The sequence below is a fragment of the Pezoporus flaviventris genome, unplaced genomic scaffold (assembly GCF_033815535.1).
Source record: "Pezoporus flaviventris isolate CSIRO_AGI_PZ_B2104156 unplaced genomic scaffold, CSIRO_AGI_Pfla_v1 ptg000078l, whole genome shotgun sequence".
Classification (NCBI taxonomy): domain Eukaryota; kingdom Metazoa; phylum Chordata; class Aves; order Psittaciformes; family Psittacidae; genus Pezoporus; species Pezoporus flaviventris.
In genome coordinates, this window is record NW_026892626.1 from 961,087 (window position 1) to 981,696 (window position 20,610).

General features: G+C 49.1%; 2 protein-coding genes across 2 annotated transcripts in view; both read right to left on the reverse strand.

Moving 5' to 3' along the window:
- CUNH8orf33 (chromosome unknown C8orf33 homolog) overlaps window positions 1-20,610 on the reverse strand; it is a 212,552-nt gene that overhangs the window by 16,597 nt on the left and 175,345 nt on the right. The window lies entirely within an intron of this gene.
- On the reverse strand, window positions 7,711-19,642 carry ATP6V0C (ATPase H+ transporting V0 subunit c). The gene is made up of 3 exons (XM_061474140.1): window positions 19,438-19,642; window positions 9,728-9,911; window positions 7,711-8,541 (listed from the first exon to the last, which is right to left on the reverse strand). The coding sequence occupies exons 1-3, from the start codon at window positions 19,511-19,513 to the stop codon at window positions 8,337-8,339; spliced, it is 465 nt and encodes a 154-aa protein (XP_061330124.1). The 5' UTR covers window positions 19,514-19,642; the 3' UTR covers window positions 7,711-8,336.

Consider the following 20,610-nt stretch of genomic DNA (forward strand, 5'->3'; position numbering starts at 1 on the left):
CAGGTGTCAGTGTCTCTTCACACCCACCTCCCCAGGCCCTGCTTTTTGCCAGTCTGCACACACCTCCTGCCGCCTCCTACCTCATGCTATGATGGGAATGGTTTGAGCCAGAATCTGTTTCTACTGCATCCACTGGCTCCAAACTGGAGCTCCTCAGCGCAGGTGGTGACAGCCAAGAACCATCACTCATCCCCAGGGTAGACTAGAGTGAGGTAAAGACTCACTACTACCCAGCATCTTCCAGCCAAGGAAGGCGTCTCACATATCGCGGAGTCAAGTGTCTCATTGTCCTAGGTTCAGCAGTAGCAGTCATTTTTCTCCTTGTTAGTATCTGGTGCAGTGCTGTGTTTTTGACTTTCAGCCTGAGAATAGCACTGACAACACCGATGTTTTCAGTTGTTGCTAAGTAATGTTTACTCTGACCAAGGACTTTCTGAGTCTCATGCTCTGCCAGGGAGGAGGGGAAATCGGGAGGAAGCAGAGACAGGACACCTGACCCAAGCTAGCCAAAGGGGCATTCCATACCACAGCACATCATGCCCAGTATATAAACTGGGGGCAGTTACCCAGAAGAGATAGATCGCTGCTCGGGTCGGGCTGGGTATCGGCGGGTGGTGAGCAGTTGTATTCTCTTCCCTTGTTATCTTGCTTATCATTATTATTATTGGTGGTAGCAGCAGTGGTTTGTGTTATACCTTAGTTACTGGACTGTTCTTATCTCAACCCATGGGAATTATATTATTTTGATTCTCCTCCCCATCCGTCTGGGAGTGGCAGGAGGACAAGGAGAGGAGTGAGCGAGCAGCTGCATGGTTCTGGGTTGCAGGCTGGGCTTAAACCAACGACACTCAACAAGGCCTGTGTTCAAGCAGGTGCGGATGTGGGTGTTGCTGATGAATCAAGAAAAGAGAAATGGGGACTGTAACATCACTGTTCAGCCAGGAATTGAGTTTTAACAAGGTTTTATGCTGTACTTATCACTCCATGATGTCAGTGCTTGTCTGTTCCACAAGCTGCCTCACACTGTCCGCAGGATGCTAGCAAAGGCCCCTGAAATGCAGAGCTGGGCCAGGAAATCTCTGTGCAGCACTCTTTGGGGAACTGGAGGCTAAAAATGGCTTCAGACAGGTTTTCCTCATCGTGGCTGATATTATGCATGTCAGGAGCACTCACGAGCATGTCTATGAGAATGATTTGTGGCTTCAGTGCAGGTGAAGTCAAGGAGACTCCAAAACTGGAAAATGATAAATCCTAAAAGCATATCTCAGGCCTGCTCATTTGAGCCAATGGTTCTTGTAGGAAGGAAGCACGCTTCCAAGCTGCTGAATTGAATTCAGATGTTAAAAGGCATCTACAGCACCCAAACAGCTCATGGACAAAACAGGGCACATCGTAGGAACATACAAGCTAACAAACAGACTTGTGACAGTAAGTTTTCTCGGCAGTGGAAGAGACACTGAGATAAATGCAGATACTGCTTCCAGACAGTAACACCCACTGTGTGCATGGGGCGCACCTTCTGGGCACAGCTTCACCAACCCTCGGGTGACAAAGAGATCTAGCGTTCTTCTGGGCTGCAAGCCCCAAAGCAAACCACTGAATCAGAGCTGGAACTCCTCCCGGACCTCACTCTGCACTGCTGGAGTTCAGGACAGCCTGTGCCGACAGTGAAGGTGTGCGGATTGGCCTCATCCATGCTGCAGGTATGTCACCCAGCGTGACTTTGTGGAATGTCTGTCCTGCTTATGTTTTATCCCTTTGGATGTTCTCCTTTTATTTCTCAGTATTAAATTAAACCTGTCTCGCATTACCAGTCATTGCACACTCCCTCTCCAGTAACAGCATGTTCTTTCTACTACCTCAGTAAGAGGCTGAGGGAATCACAAGCGAGGTTTCACCTACAGTTTCTTTACCAAGTGTTATTTTTCTTCAGGCGGAGTTGTTTTTAACCTGGCCTGGTTCCCACATCAGACTCACTGCCTGGCAGCATGAGAAGTTATAGCAGTGCACTTAGGAGGAACAGGGGAGTGTGTGCTGCAGATGTGAACAAGGTCTGGGTGTCCACAGGGAGGGCTGGCTGAGCACTGCTGCCAAGCGTTGCTGCTGGAGGTTCAGCCAACCTTCTAGTTTTTTGCGTGCATTTGCAAAGAGGTCTAAGGTATTGTCCTAATGCATGCAAGAGTCAGGGAGGTTGTTTACATCTATGAGCTGAGAACATGCTGCCAATCTCAGGAATGTATGTGATTCCCTAAGATTTGTCCTCAGCCTAGGAATGAAGTTGCTAAGCCACTGGCCATCCTATTTGAAAAATCATGGCAGTCAGGTGAAGTTCCCGATGACTGGAAGAAGGGCAATATAACCCCCATTTTCAAGAAGGGGAAAACGGATGACCCGGGGAACTACAGACCAGTCAGTCTCACCTCTGTGCCTGGCAAAATCTTGGAGCACATTCTCCTGGAAGGCATGCTAAGGCACATGAAAAACAACAAGGTGCTCGGTGACAGCCAGCACGGCTTCACTAAGGGGAAGTCCTGCCTGACCAATTCGGTGGCCTTCTATGATGGGGCTACAGAACTGATGGACAGGGGTAGAGCAGTTGATGTTATCTATTTGGACTTGTGCAAAGCACTCGACACTGACCCACATGACATCCTTGTCTCTAAATTGGAGGGACATCAATTTGATGGATGGACCACTCGGTGGATAAGGAGTTGGCTGGATGGCTGCACACAAAGAGTTGTGGTCAATGGCTCAATGTCCAGCTGGAGATCAGTAACGAGTGGTGTCCCTCAGGGATCGGTGTTGGGACCGGTCTTGTTCAACATCTTTGTCGCTGACATGGACAGTGGGATTGAGTGCGCCCTCAGCAGGTTTGCCGATGACACCAAGATGTGTAGTTCACTTGAAACGCTGGAGGGAAGGAATGCCATCCAGAGGGACCTTGATACGCTTGTGAGGTGGGCTGATGCCAACCTGATTAAGTTTAACCATGCCAAGTGCAAGGTCCTACAGCTGGGTTGGAGCAATCCCAAGCACAGCTACAGGTTGGGCAGAGAAGAGATTCAGAGCAGCCCTGCGGAGAAGGACCTGGGGGTATTGGTCGATGAGAAAATGAACATGAGCCGGCTTCAGAGTGCGCTTGCAGCCCAGAAAGCCAACTGTATCCTGGGCTGCATCAAAAGGAGTGTGACCAGCAGGTCGAAGGAGGTGATCCTGCCCCTCTGCTCTGCTCTCACGAGACCTCACTTGGAGTATTGTGTGCAGTTCTGGTGTCCTCAACATAAAAAGGACGTGGAACTGTTGGAACAAGTCCAGAGGAGGGCCACGAGGATGATCAGGGGACTGGAGCACCTCCTGTATGAAGATAGGCTGAGAAAGTTGGGGCTGTTCAGCCTGGAGAAGAGAAGGCTGCGTGGAGACCTCACAGCAGCCTTCCAGTATCTGAAGGGGGCCTATAGGGATGCTGGGGAGGGACTCTTCATTAGGGACTGTAGTGACAGGACAAGGGGTAATGGGTTAAAACTTAAACAGGGGAAGTTTAGATTGGATATAAGGAGGAAATTCTTTCCTGTTAGGGTGGTGAGGCACTGGAATTGGTTGCCCAGGGAGGTTGTGAATGCTCCATCCCTGGCAGTGTTCAAGGCCAGGTTGGATGAAGCCTTGGGTGAGATGGTTTAGCGTGAGGTGTCCCTGCCCATGGCAGGGGAGTTGGAACTAGATGATCTTAAGGTCCTTTCCAACCCTAACTGTTCTATGATTCTATTCTACCTCAGGTAGCCAAAGGCATCAGGTGTAGGTGGCGGTATTTGCTCTCTGCCTCCTGAGGTCACCTCTTTTCCCTCTCCCAAAGGCAAAGAAGGAAAGTGAAGATTGAACAGCATGGACCGGACAGTTCAAGGTGCCAAAAAAGGGCCCGGGACTGAAACAGCCACATGGATCCCCTTGGTAAATCCCGAAGCCCAGTCTTGAGCCTGTGGTGAGTGTAAAAGGAAGCCCTGTCCTGTCATCAAAAGGAAGATAGTAAACGTGAGCCATTTATTCTCCAGGGAACTTGTCCTGCTCTCCTGCTCCCAGTGGAGCAGTGTGATCTGTCAGTGCCTGTAGATACCCTGTGGGAGGCACTCGGGAGCCTGAAGTGTGGTCCCCATGAAGGCTTCGGGCCTTACACATTGTGATGTTTGGGAGGAAGTTTCCTGTGTGCTTTGGTGCTGGGATAAAAAATTAGCTCCACAGAAACTCAGTGATAAAAGTGACAAAGCCGTGACTGTCTCAGAAGCTAAATAAAGCATGGCTTGCAGAGAAAAGGAACAGCCTTCATTAGTGAGTAACAGGAACAAAAATGGAGATGCTTTTCAGGACACAATCCTTGGATCCTGAAACAGAAAATTCCCGCTCCAGGGTAAGTGGCACTGGGAAGACTTTATCTGGGTTTGATTTAATTATGTCAAGAGAAAAAAATGGTTAATACCTGTATAGGAGAAAGATACATGAAGAGCAAAGGTGGCAACTCCTGTTCATCAGAGGTAATTCCCACCTGAGAACAGTGATGGTTTCTACAGTCAGGCTGGATGGAAACAGCACAAAGCCATGAAATCAATATCCCCATGGTCAGACTGATGAAAAGGGTTAACAAATATACAGGGGGGTTAGGGTTGAGCCGCTTGCTTAACAATGTTACTGCTTGCTCATGCTTATTGTACATGGTATTTGCAATGTACAAGCGGATAGGTCAAACTGCTTACTTAACAATGTTACTGCTTGCTCATGCTTATCATACTTGCAATGTACAAGGGGATAGATCAGGACCCTTGCTTAACAATATCATTGCTCACTCATGATTATGCCAGGACAAGATATAAGGACAGAGCTATTGTCAAGAAGTAGGGACCGTGTCTTGATTGCCGTCCTTCGGACACCTCCGTGTGTGCTAGAACTAGATATAAGGACATAGCTATTGTTAAGAAGTAGGGACCGTGACTTGATTCCAGTCCTTTGGACGCCTAGGCTGGCTGAAATTAACTCTGCGCTTTGGACAAAGACCAAGCCTCCAGGGAGCATGCGTAATGACCAGAGGTGAAAAGTTTAGGCTTGAGGAAGACTCATTTACTTCATCTTGAGACCCTCGCTCACGACCACTAGGAGGCACTGCGCAGGCACAAAGGACTTCTTAGCTCATTATAATACGAAGCGGGAATAGGACATGAATATGCATAGGTGTGTTGTGCAAGCTCATGCATATGTATAACTTTAGAGGATAAATGTAAAGGGGAAACAATGCTGAAGTGCGCATGCTTTTGGAGGAGTTATCACCCATGCACCTCAGCGCTTAATAAAGCATACCTACTTTACAACTTTAACGAGTTGTGGAGTCTATCCGCGCATCAAGACTGAAAAGGAAACAAGGTTTGTTGAGGGTTCTTTCCATTAGATTTGCTGTTACCTTGTTGTAGTTTATAACAGCACATTAGTTTCTGGGATTATTTTCTCCTAAGGAGGTTTTTATTTCCTCAAAGCTTGCTTCCTTTTTCAGGTTACTAAACTTCTCTTAAACCGGGCCTCCCAAGGAAAGACAATCCCTGAGCAATCATACATAAAATCCTACTGCTTAAGAACGCTTTCTCCACCAGAGCAGTGAAAAAGAAAAGGAAAAATCTGTAGCCTTTGGGAGGAAAAAATACGCCAACCAACAGCAAACCAGTAAGAGAAAAGTCAGCAGCCCTATGAAGGCATTGTCCATGCAGGCAGCATCCGGCAGCAGCGTCCCTTAACCTTACTGAGCCTGAACCACCTGCTAATGGACATGGAGCTGCTGCTGCAGAGCTGCTCCCTTCCCTCCGCACAGCTGACTCACTCTGCAATGCACACTCACAGGCACAATCTGCCACATTACAGAGCACTATTTATGTGCCAGCAGACAGCACCTCTTTTAATCAGGCACTAGGAGTCTGTCATTGCAGGCTGCCTTTTCTCTTCTTTCTAACCAAATCACAGGTCAATCCCTGCCAGATGGGACTGTGCTCAAATCTAGTGTGCTCCTGCCTAAGGAAAGGGACCAAAGGTCTGCAATTTTCTTAGTGACCTGAATACTGGAGAAATCTGCTGATGCAACAGCATCGGTGAAAGACTTGAAATGCAAGTTTTCACCTAGGAGTCATCAATTAGGAACTGGAACATTACTGCCCATAAAAATGCTTGGCTTAGGCAACACACTAAAACTGTTAACTTTGCTCCCAGTGTATGTGCACTCAGGAGAAAGCAATCCCCCACCTATGCACACTAACCCCAGCTTCTGCTCATACTGACTTGCATGGGTTTATGCATCAGTAAAGGCTTGATGCTCCAAGGCATGAACCAAAATCAATGGGATCTTGCCTCTTGCCCATGTTTGGTGACATCAGTGTCCATCCATATCCATCCTAAGCCTCCTAACAGCCTTCTGCAAGTGTCACCAAGTGACAATGGGAAATTAAGAGTTCCTACAGTCAGGTTGCTTATTTCTCTTAGAGATGAGAGCTACTACCAGCATTTAGTTGCTCTCTCTTAAATGTAGTTTGCTCACATTCTTGTAAATTGGCAAGAAACAAGGCTGGCAGTAGGCTCTCCTTTTAAAGAAGGTACAGCCAGACCTTAAACATATTTACAGCCTCAGCCAGGACCTTCTGTCCTGCTACACAAACACCATAGAATTCCTTTCACAACTGCAGGACGCCTGTGGCACATACCGATTCACACCCTCCCAGCTGCAAGCTCCATCAGCTCCACACAGCAGCCCTGAAAAAGCACTCACTGTAATCAGTGCTGAGAGAATTATGTTGTAGTTTTCCTAAATGTTTATAACCCTTGGGTAAAACCTTTCCTTTAGCAAAAGTAGCAGATTCAGCTTCTGAATTGGAATGACCAAGATAATTCAGATCAGGAATGTTACATCCCCAGCCCCCCCATTCCCCATGCAAGGCTTCAGCAGATATCTGGAATTTTCCTTAAATCAGCTTACACCTCTATACAGCCCAGGCACCACCACTGCTGACTGCCAGGAAAAGCCCCTTTGGAACATAAAACCAGCAGTACAGCCCACCCCAAAGCCAGGTTTACTGCAACAAGGTCTAGTGCTCTTCCTCTATGAGCTTCAGCATTGCATTGCTTTGCACCACTCATGGATCTCAGGACAAGGGGAGTTGCCACAGCATTCAGTAGCTGCTAAAGAAACCAGCTCAAATGCTCCTGATTTACAAGTTAAAAATAGGAGTTCTTGAATGCACCCATTTTGTTGATGAATGTATTGATCAGGTACTTCACAGGCAGTTGCTGTCAACAGAGCAGCTTTCCAAGCCAGCCAATTTTCTGCAGAGCCATCACAAAGACAAGTGCCTGATGGCTCTTCAGCAGCTCCTGTGCCTTGTCACTTGCTGAAGCCTGCACCAGTCTGCTCAGGCCATGCTGCACAGCCCATTAACAGGGCATTACCACAACTCACCACTTAATCACAGTGAGCCCAGTCCCTGGCATTCCTGCTTCCCACAGCACTGCCCATGGGCAGCAGCTGGGAACAGCAGAGAAAGAGGGGCTAGGTTAGCAGCAATGAAAGCATCACTTCTGCTGGTGCCCCGTCACCGCAAGAACCTGCCTCCCCCTAAGGGAGCCCTTCCCTCCTCTTCCTAGAGGAGCAGAAAAAAAAACAACCAAAATCAGAGGCAGGACTAATTACAGCAGTGTAGTGAGGAAGTTTTATTTGGAAACATGGTTTAAGTTCGTAACCCAACACTGGGTGCACAACTGTGATGCTGGAGCATACGCTGTTACTACCGAAACACAGGAGTGTTTCAGACAACTGCTGTAATAAAACACGAGATTCTCATACTCCAATATCAGGACACTACAGCAATCTTTAGAATCAAAAGTTACATCCAAAGGAATTCTCTGCACTTACAATTGACCCCACAGTGTAATCTACCTATATATAAGATTAATATATATAGCATGGGAAATTGAAAACACTTGCTCCATAGATGTATGAACATGTCAAGTCTTTTATAAATAAACATCCAGTGAAGAGAAAAATTACATTTCTAGTTCATATTTATACATAAAGTACTAACAGCAGTGGGTGGAAAATTGCACACAGGCCACCCCAAGCCACACAGCAGGCTTGGGGCAGCCCATTCAATTTAATATTGAAGTACACAGAGGACAGACAAGTCACTAACGTACATTGCGCATTTACATGAGATCAACTACCAAATTGGGACAACTGTACACATTGGAGAGACCATTTTCATTCTGGAGCTTTTTGTTTGAAATGCGGATTTGTTACATCTCTTTACATCATACTGCAACGTTTACTTTGTGGAGAGGATAAGGGCAACAATGAGGCCATAGAGCCCCAAGACTTCAGCGAAGATCAGGATGAGGATCATGCCCACAAATAACCTGGGCTGCTGTGCTGTCCCCCGGACGCCTGCGTCACCCACAATGCCGATGGCAAAGCCAGCAGCCAGGCCACTGAGGCCCACACTCAAGCCAGCACCCAGCTGAAGAAAGCTCCTATGGGACAAGATGAAGAGTTTCAGTGGTAAGCAACAGGACACCCAACCCTTTAGCTTCAGACCAGCCTTTGTTTTTTTTGCTTTCCCCAAAAGAATTAAGGTTTAATATTTAACTAGAAGCTCTTTCCACAGGAAAGAGGCTCTCCACTCTTGAAGCAAGCACAGTATGTCTCACAAAGCAGAGACTCCTACCTCTGATGCTTAAGAAACCCTAGGCAGCTATGCGAGATCTTCAACTGATACTCAGCTGTGGCTCATACATCAAGCTCAGCTACTGCACCCGCAGCTCCCGTGGCCCTCCAGCTCATCTGTAGCCACTCTGGTCAGTTGCAGGCTTCATATGCGGTAATGCCTGTCCTACAAGGTGGTGCAGCCTGTTAATAGCTGGGTGTCTCCCACCTTTAGCAACCTTATTATACAGCACATCCAGGTGATCATTAGGGCTCTTGCACTGCATAGACAGGCATGGTCTGGTTTTCCAGGCAGGAGTACCTGAAGAGCAATCCCTATCAGTATCTGACCTCCTGGTAACTGCAAAAGGAGCACTTGCCCCTTGTTTTTTAGAACATGGCTTATTAGGCCAACCACACTGCTTATCAACTACAACATGTAGTAACACAGCCAGATGTCTACAGTTAGGCCTCAGAAGCATTGTTTTATTCTGAGAGGTCTCAATCAAGCCAGTTCCAGCTGTTCTCAGAAGCCAAGCCAGGATTAAGTTTCAGACTGTACCTAGTATAGAGGCCTGATGTATGGCTTGAGGATTGACTTACCACCACATAAAGTAGCAAGCAGTATTAATTCTTCAACTGCATCTCCCAGGCAACAGAACTACTTAGTCTGATTAGACAGTCCTAGAAAGACCCGTGTTTTCCAGGTCTAGGATCTGGCACCATGAAACAAGTGTAGCCTATCCCAGTTCTACCTGTACACAGGCTCTTTCAAGCTACAAATCACTGCATGGTCTCCTGCTGTGGGATGTCTGACCTGCCAGCTAACACTGCAACACTACTACTGAGGCTAAGGCATCAAGCAGGACAGCTGATAGAGTCCATATTCCTCAGCCCAGGTTAGGAGCATTTAGCACTGACCCGTTCCAAGGGTCGAGCAAAACCCACCCATTCAGCAGAAACAAACTACTGACAGAACCACCAAAGCAGAACTGACAAGACGCAGCAACTTACTTGAATAGCGTGATGGAAGGTGAGAGTGCATTGGCGATGAGTACAGCCACAACGAGGCCATAGATCGCTATAATACCCGCCATGACTACAGGGATGATGGACTTCATGATGAGCTCAGGCCTCATGACAGACATGGCTGCGATACCTGTGCCGCTCTTTGCTGTCCCATATGCAGCTCCCAAGGCTGGAAGAGAAAAAGTGTGTTAGACATCCTCAACTATTACATCCCTCATTAGGCTGCAGCATCACAACAATCAGGTCAGCACAAGGAGGAACTGTGCAAAACTAGTGCAGCCACATGATTCAGTTATCAGCCAGGAACATTCCCCCACAGGATGAAGAAGTGAGAGTCCAGAGTCTCAGAGCAAGGCCAGGCCAATAAAAGGCGCGGTTCAAACACTACTTAGAGAATATATCTAAAGGGATACATTCTTCAAGCCAGGTCTGCTGCAGGGTACACCCCACAGCAGATCTCCACTCCCTGCTTTGGGAGACAAAACCCCATGGTCCAAATCCAAACTCATTTCTTAAGGGTTTGTGCCCTTACAGAGCCAACACCACCAAAGCTCTACCCATGGACCCAGAGCAACACAGCAGAGCAGAACATAACCCAGCTGAAAGCAGGTTTAGAGTCACTGAACTTTGAGCCACTTGGGCTGAGTTCTCAGATGCACTCAATAATTTAACAAGTCAACTTCATGGGCACTCCCCACAAAGCTCTCTGCCTATGCTTCAGCCTGGGGTTAAACACACAATGTTAGGTTTAGCAGACATACAAAGATAGCTACAAACTCACCATGGGTAGGTTGACCCTGGCTGGACACAAGGTGCCCCTAAAAGCTGCTCTGTCACACCTCCTTCTCAGCAGGACAGGGGAGAGAAAATGTGAAAGGCCAGGAGAATGAAGGAGAGCTCACTCACCAACTACCAGAGGCAAACAAGACTCAGGGAAAATTATCAAATCAGAATAGGCTAATGAGAAATAAAACTAGATCTTAAAACATCTTCCCCCATCCCTCTTTCCCAGGCTTAACACCACTCCCAGTTTCTCTACTTCCTCCCTGCCAGCAGCACAGGGGTATAGGGAATGGAGGGCTGTGGTCAGTTCATCACACAGTGTTTCTTCTGCTACTTCCTCCTCAGTGGGAAGGATCTTCAACCCCCACTGCTCCACAGAAGACAGTTCTCCATGAAGTGCTCCAGCCTGAGTCCTTTGCATGGGCTGCAGTTCTCTGTGAACTACTCCAGCTGGGGTCCCTCCCACAGGCTGCAGACCTTCAGGAACAGATGGCTCCAGTGTGGGTTTCTCTTGGAGTCATAGCCTCCTTGGGCATTTCCCTGCTCTGGCATGGGGACCTCCATGGGCTGCAGGGGAACAGCCTGCCTCACCACAGGCTGCAGGGGGATCCCTGCCCTGGTGCCTAGAGTACCTCCTCCCTTCCTTGATTGTCCTGGGTGTCTGCAGAGTCGTTTCTCTCTTTCTCACTCCTCTCTGGCTGAAATTGCTGTTGCATGTCCCCCCTTCTTAAATACCTTATCCCAGAGAAGCTGCCACCACTGCTGATGGACTCAGCCTTGGCCAGCAGTGGGTCTGTTTTGGAGCCAGCTAGCCTTGGCTCCATGAGACACAGGGGAAGCTTCTAGTAGCTTGCCACAGAAGCCAGGCCTGTAGCTCTGCCGCTACCAAAACCTTGCCAAGCAAACCCAACAGTCATATATTACTGCTGCACTTCATTCCTTGGACAACCTATACCTTCTCCATGTGTTCATAGCCTCATCTGTGGAGCATTCAAGTCCAACCACTTGCTAACCCCACCACTGGAACCACAGAGTATGGCTCGTAAGTTATAGTGGACCACAACCACCCTCCCCCTAAGGTTTGCTTATCACCTGTGTAAACACTTGAGCATGGCAAGACCAACATAGGAATCCAAAGCTTGGTTTCCAAAGCAGAATATGGGCTTAGCACCTCCTTGAGACCTGCCAGAAGTCCCAAAGCACTACCACAAAAAGTAACTTATGTCTTGAAAGCTTTGTATTAAGAACTTCCACAAATAAATCATTCTTTGATTCTGAAGTACTTGAAAAGACCCCTTTCCTTCCAACCTGTTCTGGATTACTCAAGGAACTCCTTAACTTTGGACTGCACCCACCATCACCCAGGAGATGCTACGCAGGTCCGCACCATCCAGGACTAGTAGCACTGCAACGTCTGGGGAGGGCTCATCTTCTTTTCGCACACCACCATGCTGATAGTCCTATTTAGCATGAAAATGCTCTTGGCCTGCTCTAAAAGGCTACTGGAGATTATTAAGACTACATGCATTTCACATATTTTTACTGCTCAGAGACCTACTATTTGAGTTTGTTCCACCCCACTTAACTATGGTTCCTACAAAGGAGAGCTGCTTGTTCCACAAAGATCTGTGGCTGCCTTACAGCAGCATCCAAATGTGTGATGGGGCACCTTGACCAAAAGGTTGCTGGGAGGCATTCAGAGGGTTTTGGATAAGGGTTTCCTGTTTCCTGCTCAGCATTTACATAAAGCCTGTCTTTGAGCAGTCAAGAGTGGGGGTAATCCTCCTGGCTTTCCACCAAGAAACTGCAGAAGATTAACAAAGGTATCACCTCTGCACTAACACAAGACTCACCATCCAAAGCTCAGTTTTAGTTGTAAGAGCTTGAAAGGGAAGCCTCATTATTAGCTACAAACTGGTTCTGTTCTAGAAAAGCTCTTGAACCCTGTCACTGAGCCAGGTGTAAAGGGCTGTTCAGTGCCATTCAGAACCAGAATCCAGTTTGGCAGGAAGCCTGAGCCAAGAGCAGAGGAGAGGTTTTACCTGCAAATGCAAGCTGAGCCTGGAAACCAGCACACAGACTTAGCCAGCAATTACCAGTGATGGTCCCGCTTAAGGGTCCAGCCCTAGGAAAACTAGAAAGAAATGACTAACTTGAATTAGGAACCTTTTCTTCTTGGAAGCATCTTCCAAGGACTGGAATTAGGTAGAATCAAGATTCAGGCAATCTGGACTCCTAGACTGGCTGTAGCATCTAGCAGAATCCACTTCTCACCTTCCATAAACCTCTCCAGGAACAGAGGCTCATGAGGAAGTTCACTATTTAAAATTAGATCAGTCATTACTTCCTCCTGGTCTGCAGTTAAAGGTGCTGCAATTAACCCTGATGGATTACAGAAGCCGATTTTGTAACCCCATGTATGGAAGGCCAGCCTGCTCAAGGTTTTGGGAGGGGTGGAGCAGCACAAGTTTGTCAATTCCCCATTGTTAAGTCCCAATTCTAGGGACCAGGGAAGAGCTTATGCCTCAAACTTGGTCTGGAAACATGAACAGATCAAGTCTACATAGAGTTTGTGGCAGCTAGTTTTCACAAGACAGTTTCAGATGGCACTGAAGACCTATTACACTCCCACTGTTCAGCTGACAGTCACAAGTGCTACACAAGCAGCTCCAGAGCTTGGCACATCTGCTCCCATGAACTCTTTATCAGCATCCTGACCAACACGCTTATCCTGGGTCGCCTGCAGCCGCATCTCACCATCTTACAAGGCAGCATGTCTTACTGCACTTCACTAGCCTGAGAAGTTCTCCTTCCACCCCAGTGCTACAATGTCCCCTTCCCATCATGACCCAAGCATCTAATGTCACAGTTGTCAAGCACCTGGGTCAATCCTCCTGCACATCCCAACTCATACCTCTTCGCAGCTGTGAACATTTGAAGCACATGTGCTACATCTAAAGACCCAAAATCAGATGGAAAGGCATGTTTTCCAAAATCTTCTCAGTGAACAGGGTTTGAAGAGATCTATGCAGAAGACAGCAAGAATGGAATAAGAGCTGTACCAAGACTACATGTATCATACAGCTCCACTTCAAACATACAGACAAATATAGCTGCAACATTTAAAGCACACAGAGCCATCAAAACATCCACCTGGCATCTGGAAAAGCATGTTGCCTATTTTGCTGTATCACAGAGGGAAGCTGTCTCAGTCTATGGCCAGGAACTGTGCCATTTAGCAGTTCAGTGGTGTTACAGTACAGAGAAGTTGCTTCACACATCATTCAAGACCACCTACTCTCAGTAAGCCTGTTTCAAAGGTCTGAAATACCGCTGCAGAGTAACTTTGAGCTCAGAAGGCGGAGTTGCTTTAGTACTGCTCCTGGGAGCAAAACACACTCCCTCTGGGCTGTGGATGGGCTGACTGGTGCCTCTCATGGCAGTTACCCTCTGTTAGTCACAAGTGGCAGCAGAGGTAGTATAGCTGTACAGCTCCAATATGAACTAGAAAGTAATTTGCCATGTAGGCTTCAGTAAGGACTGAAGACTACTTGTAGTCTTGCCACTGCCAGGACTTTCAGTAGAGCTTTGCCTCTGATAATTTCAGCACTTGAGCAGTCTACTGTTTATATCAAGTGCTAGCATTAGGACCAATCTTTCATGGCTGTAGCTAGTCCCCGGTAAAGTCATGCACCGAGAACTTTAATCTTGCAGCTAAGTTCACTGCAAGTCACTCACGTGTCACTTCCCCAGTACAGAGAGGCTGTTACCAAAGCCTTGCATCCACACTACAAAAAGCTCTACAGGCAGATGTGCACCTCCAGATAGTGACCACATCAGGGGCCAGGGAGCTATATGCACAGATGTAGTTTCAATCCATTCAGACATTTTCAGCCCAGGAACACAGAGGTTCAGAACTAGTCACATACACTCTGACAGCATTTGGTCCATTCAGAGCCAGTGATTCCTCCTGTGCCCCATCATGGAGGAAGAGGAGGTTTTCACACTGCAATGAGTGAAAGACTTCCAGGGTACTAATATGCTGAATCTCCCAGCATCAGGAAGTGAGTTGGTAACAAGCCAAAGTTTCAGTTAAGATACCATGGGTTACCATCACAGAAAGTACATTCTTGACAAGTACTTACACCTGGACTATTTTGTAATTAATCCGTTATCAAATGGACTGATCCCTGCACAGCAGGCATCAACTCACCTCAGCACCTGTTCACCCCTGTTCACTTGTACTTGCCACTTGTAAAGTGCAGCCTTAACATGCTTTTAAAAATAAGTGACTTCATGTGCTATGTTGCACCAGTTGCAGTAGCCCCAGCTGCTTGAACACTTGACTGGTAACACTTTGGATTGCTGCTGTTGCAGCAGCTTCCTGAAGAGCTAGCAGGCTTTGTTCTCCAGTTCACCGAAATGGAGTGCAGGGCTTGTTTGAACCCCTCACACCCTCATAACATGAGGGAAGAGCCAAAAGCATGCTGTCCTGTGGCCTGGCACAGGTGTCTCAAAGATTTCCAGCTTCCTGAAAGGCAGCTTATCTGCTTTACCCCCTCCTCACTGTGGGACTTCAGTCAGCGTGGTCTGAATTTGCATAGGCTCCGTATACAGTTCCACTGATGTGGTTGTCTCTCTCCTGTGGAGGTGCAACTGGGCATAGCAGCAGGGTTCTTCCAAGGCAGCTGTGGCATACCCATTACCGTCATCTGAGGCAGAGCTGCGTTTGTGTTTGGTGCGGTTGGCGAGACCTTAGAACACCAGTGGGGAGCAGCCCGTTTCTTGAAAAATGCTCAGATTTCTGGCATAGCAAAGCAGTCATAGAATAGAATCATAGAATAGTTAGGGTTGGAAAGGACTTTAAGATCATCTAGTTCCAACCCCCCTGCCATGGGCAGGGGCACCTCACACTAAACCATCTCACCCAAGGCTTCGTCCAACCTGGCCTTGAACACTGCCAGGGATGGAGCATTCACAACCTCCCTGAGCAGCCCATTCCAGTGCCTCACCACCCTAACAGGAAAGAATTTCCTCCTTATATCCAATCTAAACTTTCCCTGTTTAAGTTTTAACACATTACCCCTTGTCCTGTCACTACAGTAAATGACTGCACTCGACTTGGATATTGCCTCTAACAGTTCTCCAGCCAGTCTGGTAGCAAAAACATCTGACCCACTGAGTTTTCCTGCCCACACAACAGTGTCTTTGAAGCACTCAATGATTTGGATCAGAATACTACCTTGAGCTACACCATTCTGCCAACATTTCCACTTGCAAGTTACAGTTAAGGAAGCTGCAGACTTTTTCAGATGTGGTCTACATCCTATAAGGATGTAAAACAAGCAGCTCTCCTCTCTACCTCCTCCTCACCCCTCAAGAGACAGTATTTCAGGAAGCACATGTCATTTGCCTTTAAGGCTGCAAGTTGTTTACCATCACGATGCCTTCTAGAATCAGACTGCACAAGGCTGCTGGCTGCATCAAGCTAAATGTTCTGAGCCAGCAGTTTCACCATGGAGGTCCTTTATTAGCTAAACAGCTGCTACAGTATCTGCAGCCCTAGTCTAAAAGAAAAAAGTATTATTTCATTAGATCTGCATCAAAAAAGAGAGAGGACTAATCTCAGCACTGCTGGCTAGAGTTCTCTTCCTTAGCGGTCTTCCAGATGCTTGACAGTGAAACAGTACAGAAGGCACTGAATGCCCATCCAGAGCACAGGTCTAAGTAAACTCCTCACCCCACCACAGGCCACAGTGGGGTTTGCCTGGCACAGCTCTGCAGCAGAGCTGTCAGGCAGCTCCGCCCAGCACCACACTTCTCCATTTGGCACACTGCAGTCGCATGGAAAAGCTGCAACAATTTGATCACTCAACAGCACTTGACACTGAGCCAGCCACATGTTTTACACATAGGAAATACAGGAACTTTAGCTATCAGAACAGGCTATATCCGCAAATAAATAAGCGGACACAGAGACAGCCAAGGTCACAGCAGCCTGCTTCAGTCCTTCTAGCTGTCATCAGTACTAGCTGACTGGAACAAGTTCCAGTATCTATTTACCATCAGCAGTTAATGTTCAAACATTGAACAGTACTGCATAAAGTCACTTGTTTTCACATCAAACTAGCCTGGACAGTATTGAACTTAAACATGTTTACTAGAAACAGCACTCAGAACTACAAGCTCCATCAGAACCTGATCTTTAGATACAGCATGAGTCAGGCATATCAGTGCACTAACACTGATCTCAAACAATTTTAGACACTGTCACACTCGTTGGCCAGACTTTGCTCCTTATTCTAAATCAGGGTGGGTTTTTTAACACAAAATGTTAAATTAGCATTAGAACACTCCATAGTGTCACACCACTATTAGGGGAGCTACATGACACTGCAAGTTTTAGTTTATGTTACACTGATACATCTGCCATATTGCCTTAAAAACCCAAGCTGCTTCATTTAAGCAGTTCAGTATGTTCACATAATTCTGCATCAGCAGTATCTATAACCTGTTGCCCAGTGACTGAACCCATCAGATGCACTTAGGCCCTAGCAGGAGACTAATTTTATGGCTCAAACCTGCTGGTGTTAAACCACCTGCCACAGATTGGACAGTCTTTGATGACATGGTCTGGTCTGCAATACCCCTGCCCATGGCATGGCTTTGGAACTAAATGATCTTAGAGGTCCTTTCCAACCCTAACTGTTCCGTGATTCTATGATTCCACATCAAGGACCAGTCATTTATCAGCTGTGACAGAAGAGTTACCAAACCCTTCACCAATACAACTTAAGCACTCACCCAAACCCTTTCCCTTTAACTTGCAGCCTCACGGTACTGTGCTATCAAACCCATTCATCATGCTAAAAACCATGCTAAGCTCTCAGGAAACACCTTGCTTCAAGTTGAGCCATGCCAAGCAACACTCTTCTATTAAAATGCTGACTCAAGTTTGCATCCCTCATTGACGGACTGAAGCAAGCCTGCAAATCACAGAACCAGCATCTGAAAGGCCATGCAGCCATGTTCTTTTGCTTCTGAGCTCAGCTTTGCTAAAGGAATCTAGTGGCTTCCTCCTCAGGAAGGAAGCTCAGTATTTAGGACCTTAATCACTGCTATTTTGCAAGAGGTAGTTATCTGCTGACTGTTTCTTTGGAAGAAGCAACTAGGCCTTAGTCTAGTCCTCCACTATCTTCATTAGCCAAGAGACAGGCAGGCCTGTAGCCCCAACACTGGTTCCTGCAGCATCCCAGCCATCCTGTTTTCAGGGGAGTCCCTAGCTGTCAAGGGACTGCAAGTGCAGTGTTTGAACTCTGAGATGGCAGGCCACTAACTGCCCCCAGCACAGGACATCTGTATCCCACCACTAGGTAGAACCTGAGCAAGACTAAACACAGCCAATCGGGGTTGGTTTTATGCTTTCATTTTAAATATTAAAGCCATGAACGCAGCTGGTGTGAAACCAGTGAGTGGTGCCAACCCCAGCAGAGCTAGACTGCTTCCTCCAAAACACCAGTTTTAATCCACTGTCTACTCAGCCATTTACACAATTTAATTTACCACACTGATCAATCAAGAGCAGCTTCCACAAACTTCCCTTGCATTCTTAGCTACCATCTCGGAGGCTACTTCAACCTAATGAGACTCCAGGCACACCAACAGCCATATGCAACTTGAGCCACAGCCAATTCAACACTTGCATGCTCTGAATCCTCAACTGGAAGCCAAATTATATATCAGATGAAGCCAAGTCAGTGTGCTTATGCACAGAAACACTGGATAAATCTTCAGAAGAGATAACCAGATCAATTCCAAGCTGGATGGGGCTTGGGGCAACCTGGTCTAGCAGAAGGTAGCAGGGGGTTAGAACTGGATGAGCTTTAAGGTCCCTTCCAACCCAAACCATCTGTGATTCCATGATTCCCTGTTCTGCTATTCATAGTTACTGCAAGACTTGCATTGGGGAAAAAAAAACTAGCTGAAGCCTTCCCATGTTACATCCTAAACAGAACAGTAGCTCTGCACCTATGGGGCCACAGTGAGTCAGGAACAGCAGGGGTTTTCTGCAGAAGGCTTGCACAGGCTGCAAGAGGGAGACGAGGCACCATATAATGGTCTTTCTGCTGTAAAATGGCATAAGTGATCCTCAACAGGGTGAGCAGGATACTGCAGGATGACCCAGTTTACTCTGCGACAAAGCTCAGTGACTTCAGATGCAGACGATGGCCACTAGAGAGGAGCTTCCCCTCTCCAGCATTTCAAAGTTTCCCGTCATAAAGGGAAGGCCAGGAGCCTACCTGTTCATTGTAACACCATTACCATTTCTAACATTGACTTCATTCTTAAAACACCTGCACATTCCGGTTTCAATGCCATTAGAAACCAGTCTCGCATTACCCGAGGAATACTTCACAAAGCGACTGTACAGCGGGAGCCAGACCGGACTTTGCCTGCCCGGGAAGGTGCAGCGGCTGTCCCCACGGACGACCACGGCAGGGCTGCCGCCGCTGCGCCCCACGCCGGCCCCCGGCTCCCCGTACGGCGGATGAGCGCGGGCGGGGGGCACGAATGGGGGTGCGGGGGTGGTCACGGCAGCTCCCGAGGGGCCGGTCCGGGCGGCGCCGCCGCAGTCACGGGGCGGAGGGGTGGCTCCGCCAGCGGTACGCGCCGCGATGACGTCACCCGGGCAGACCCGCGCCCCGGTAGCCCGGATGGAGAGCCGGAGGGGGCGATCCTCGTGGACGCCTCCGCCCCGAGGCCAGGGCTCCGGGCCCAGCACCGGCGATCTCACCCCGCCGGGGGGCCGGGAGGAAAGGGAAAGCGGTGTCCCTCCCCGCAAGACCCCATCGCTTTCGCCACTCCACTCTAGACCCCGACACCCTCTTCCCTGAGTTCGGACGGGTGCTCACCGCTAAAGACCATGGCGGCCGAGGCGCCCATCACGGCGAAGAAGGAAGCGTACTCGGGGCTGGAGCCGGACGACATGGCTGCGCGAGCCGGGCTGGACCAAGGCGAGGCGCCGCTGGTAGCAGGAGCGCAAGAGGGGGGAAAGGCGGGAGGCTCCGCCGCGGCGCCGGTCCTCCGCGGGCAGAGCTCAGTCACGAAATGGCGGAGGCGGGGGGGGAAGGAAGGAAGGAAGGAAGGAAGGAAGGAGGAGCTGGGGCGGATAGATGGTCGAAGCTTGGTGCCGATACAGCAGCTATGGCGCGGGCGCTGCACCCTAAGTACTGCCTCCGCAGGACAAAATGGCGGCGGCCCGCCCGTCACGTGATCCTCCCCCAGCGCCCCGCCTGTCCAGCCCTCGGCTGCCACCACGAGCGAGCGGCTGAGGGGGACTTCCCCACCATGTCCTTTTCCCTCCCGCCGTGCCCAAATCCCGCGGCGGGCCTCGGCCCCGGGAACGAGCGGGACCCGCTCCTCCCTCAGCGCCCCATGTCGCGACAGGGGCTCTTGGCCGCTCCGGCTCCCCCCGGCCCGGCTCGGCTCGGCTCCTCTCCCCTCCCCTCCTCTCCTCTCCGCCCGGGTGGTTCAGTCCCGCCAAGCGGCCGCAGCATGCGGAGCGTGATTCAGCGCTTATTAGCATAAGGGGCGTGTCCATGTTGCAGCAACGCCCCCGCGGCGGCGAGTGCTTCCGAGCCGGGATTAGGCTGTGTCCGGGCACTGCGGTGCCATAAGCCGTAAGCCACGGTTCCCGGGCTCGTCCCAAGCAGTGTCCGGTAACTCTGCTATGGCATGAGCTCGAATCCCTGCTTCCATGGTGGGCCTCGGCCCGGGGAACGAGTGGGACCCGCTCCTCCCTCAGCGCCCCGTGTTGCGACAGGGGCGGTTGGCTGCCCCGGCCTTTTCCGGTCTGTTCCTCTCCGCTCGCCCTCCGCTCCTCTCCGCTCTGGTGGTTCAGTCCCGCCAGCCACCCTCCCCGGGCAGGTCCCGGCCCGTGTCCCCCGCCCCTGCAGACATACCCCCACTGTGTGTCTTCCCTCCTACGAGCTGTGTCCCGTTGCCTTGTCCTGTGCCCAGGTGCCACGACCCTTTGGTGTGTGCCATATACCACATCCCCTGTGCCCTGTCTGTGTTGTGCCCCA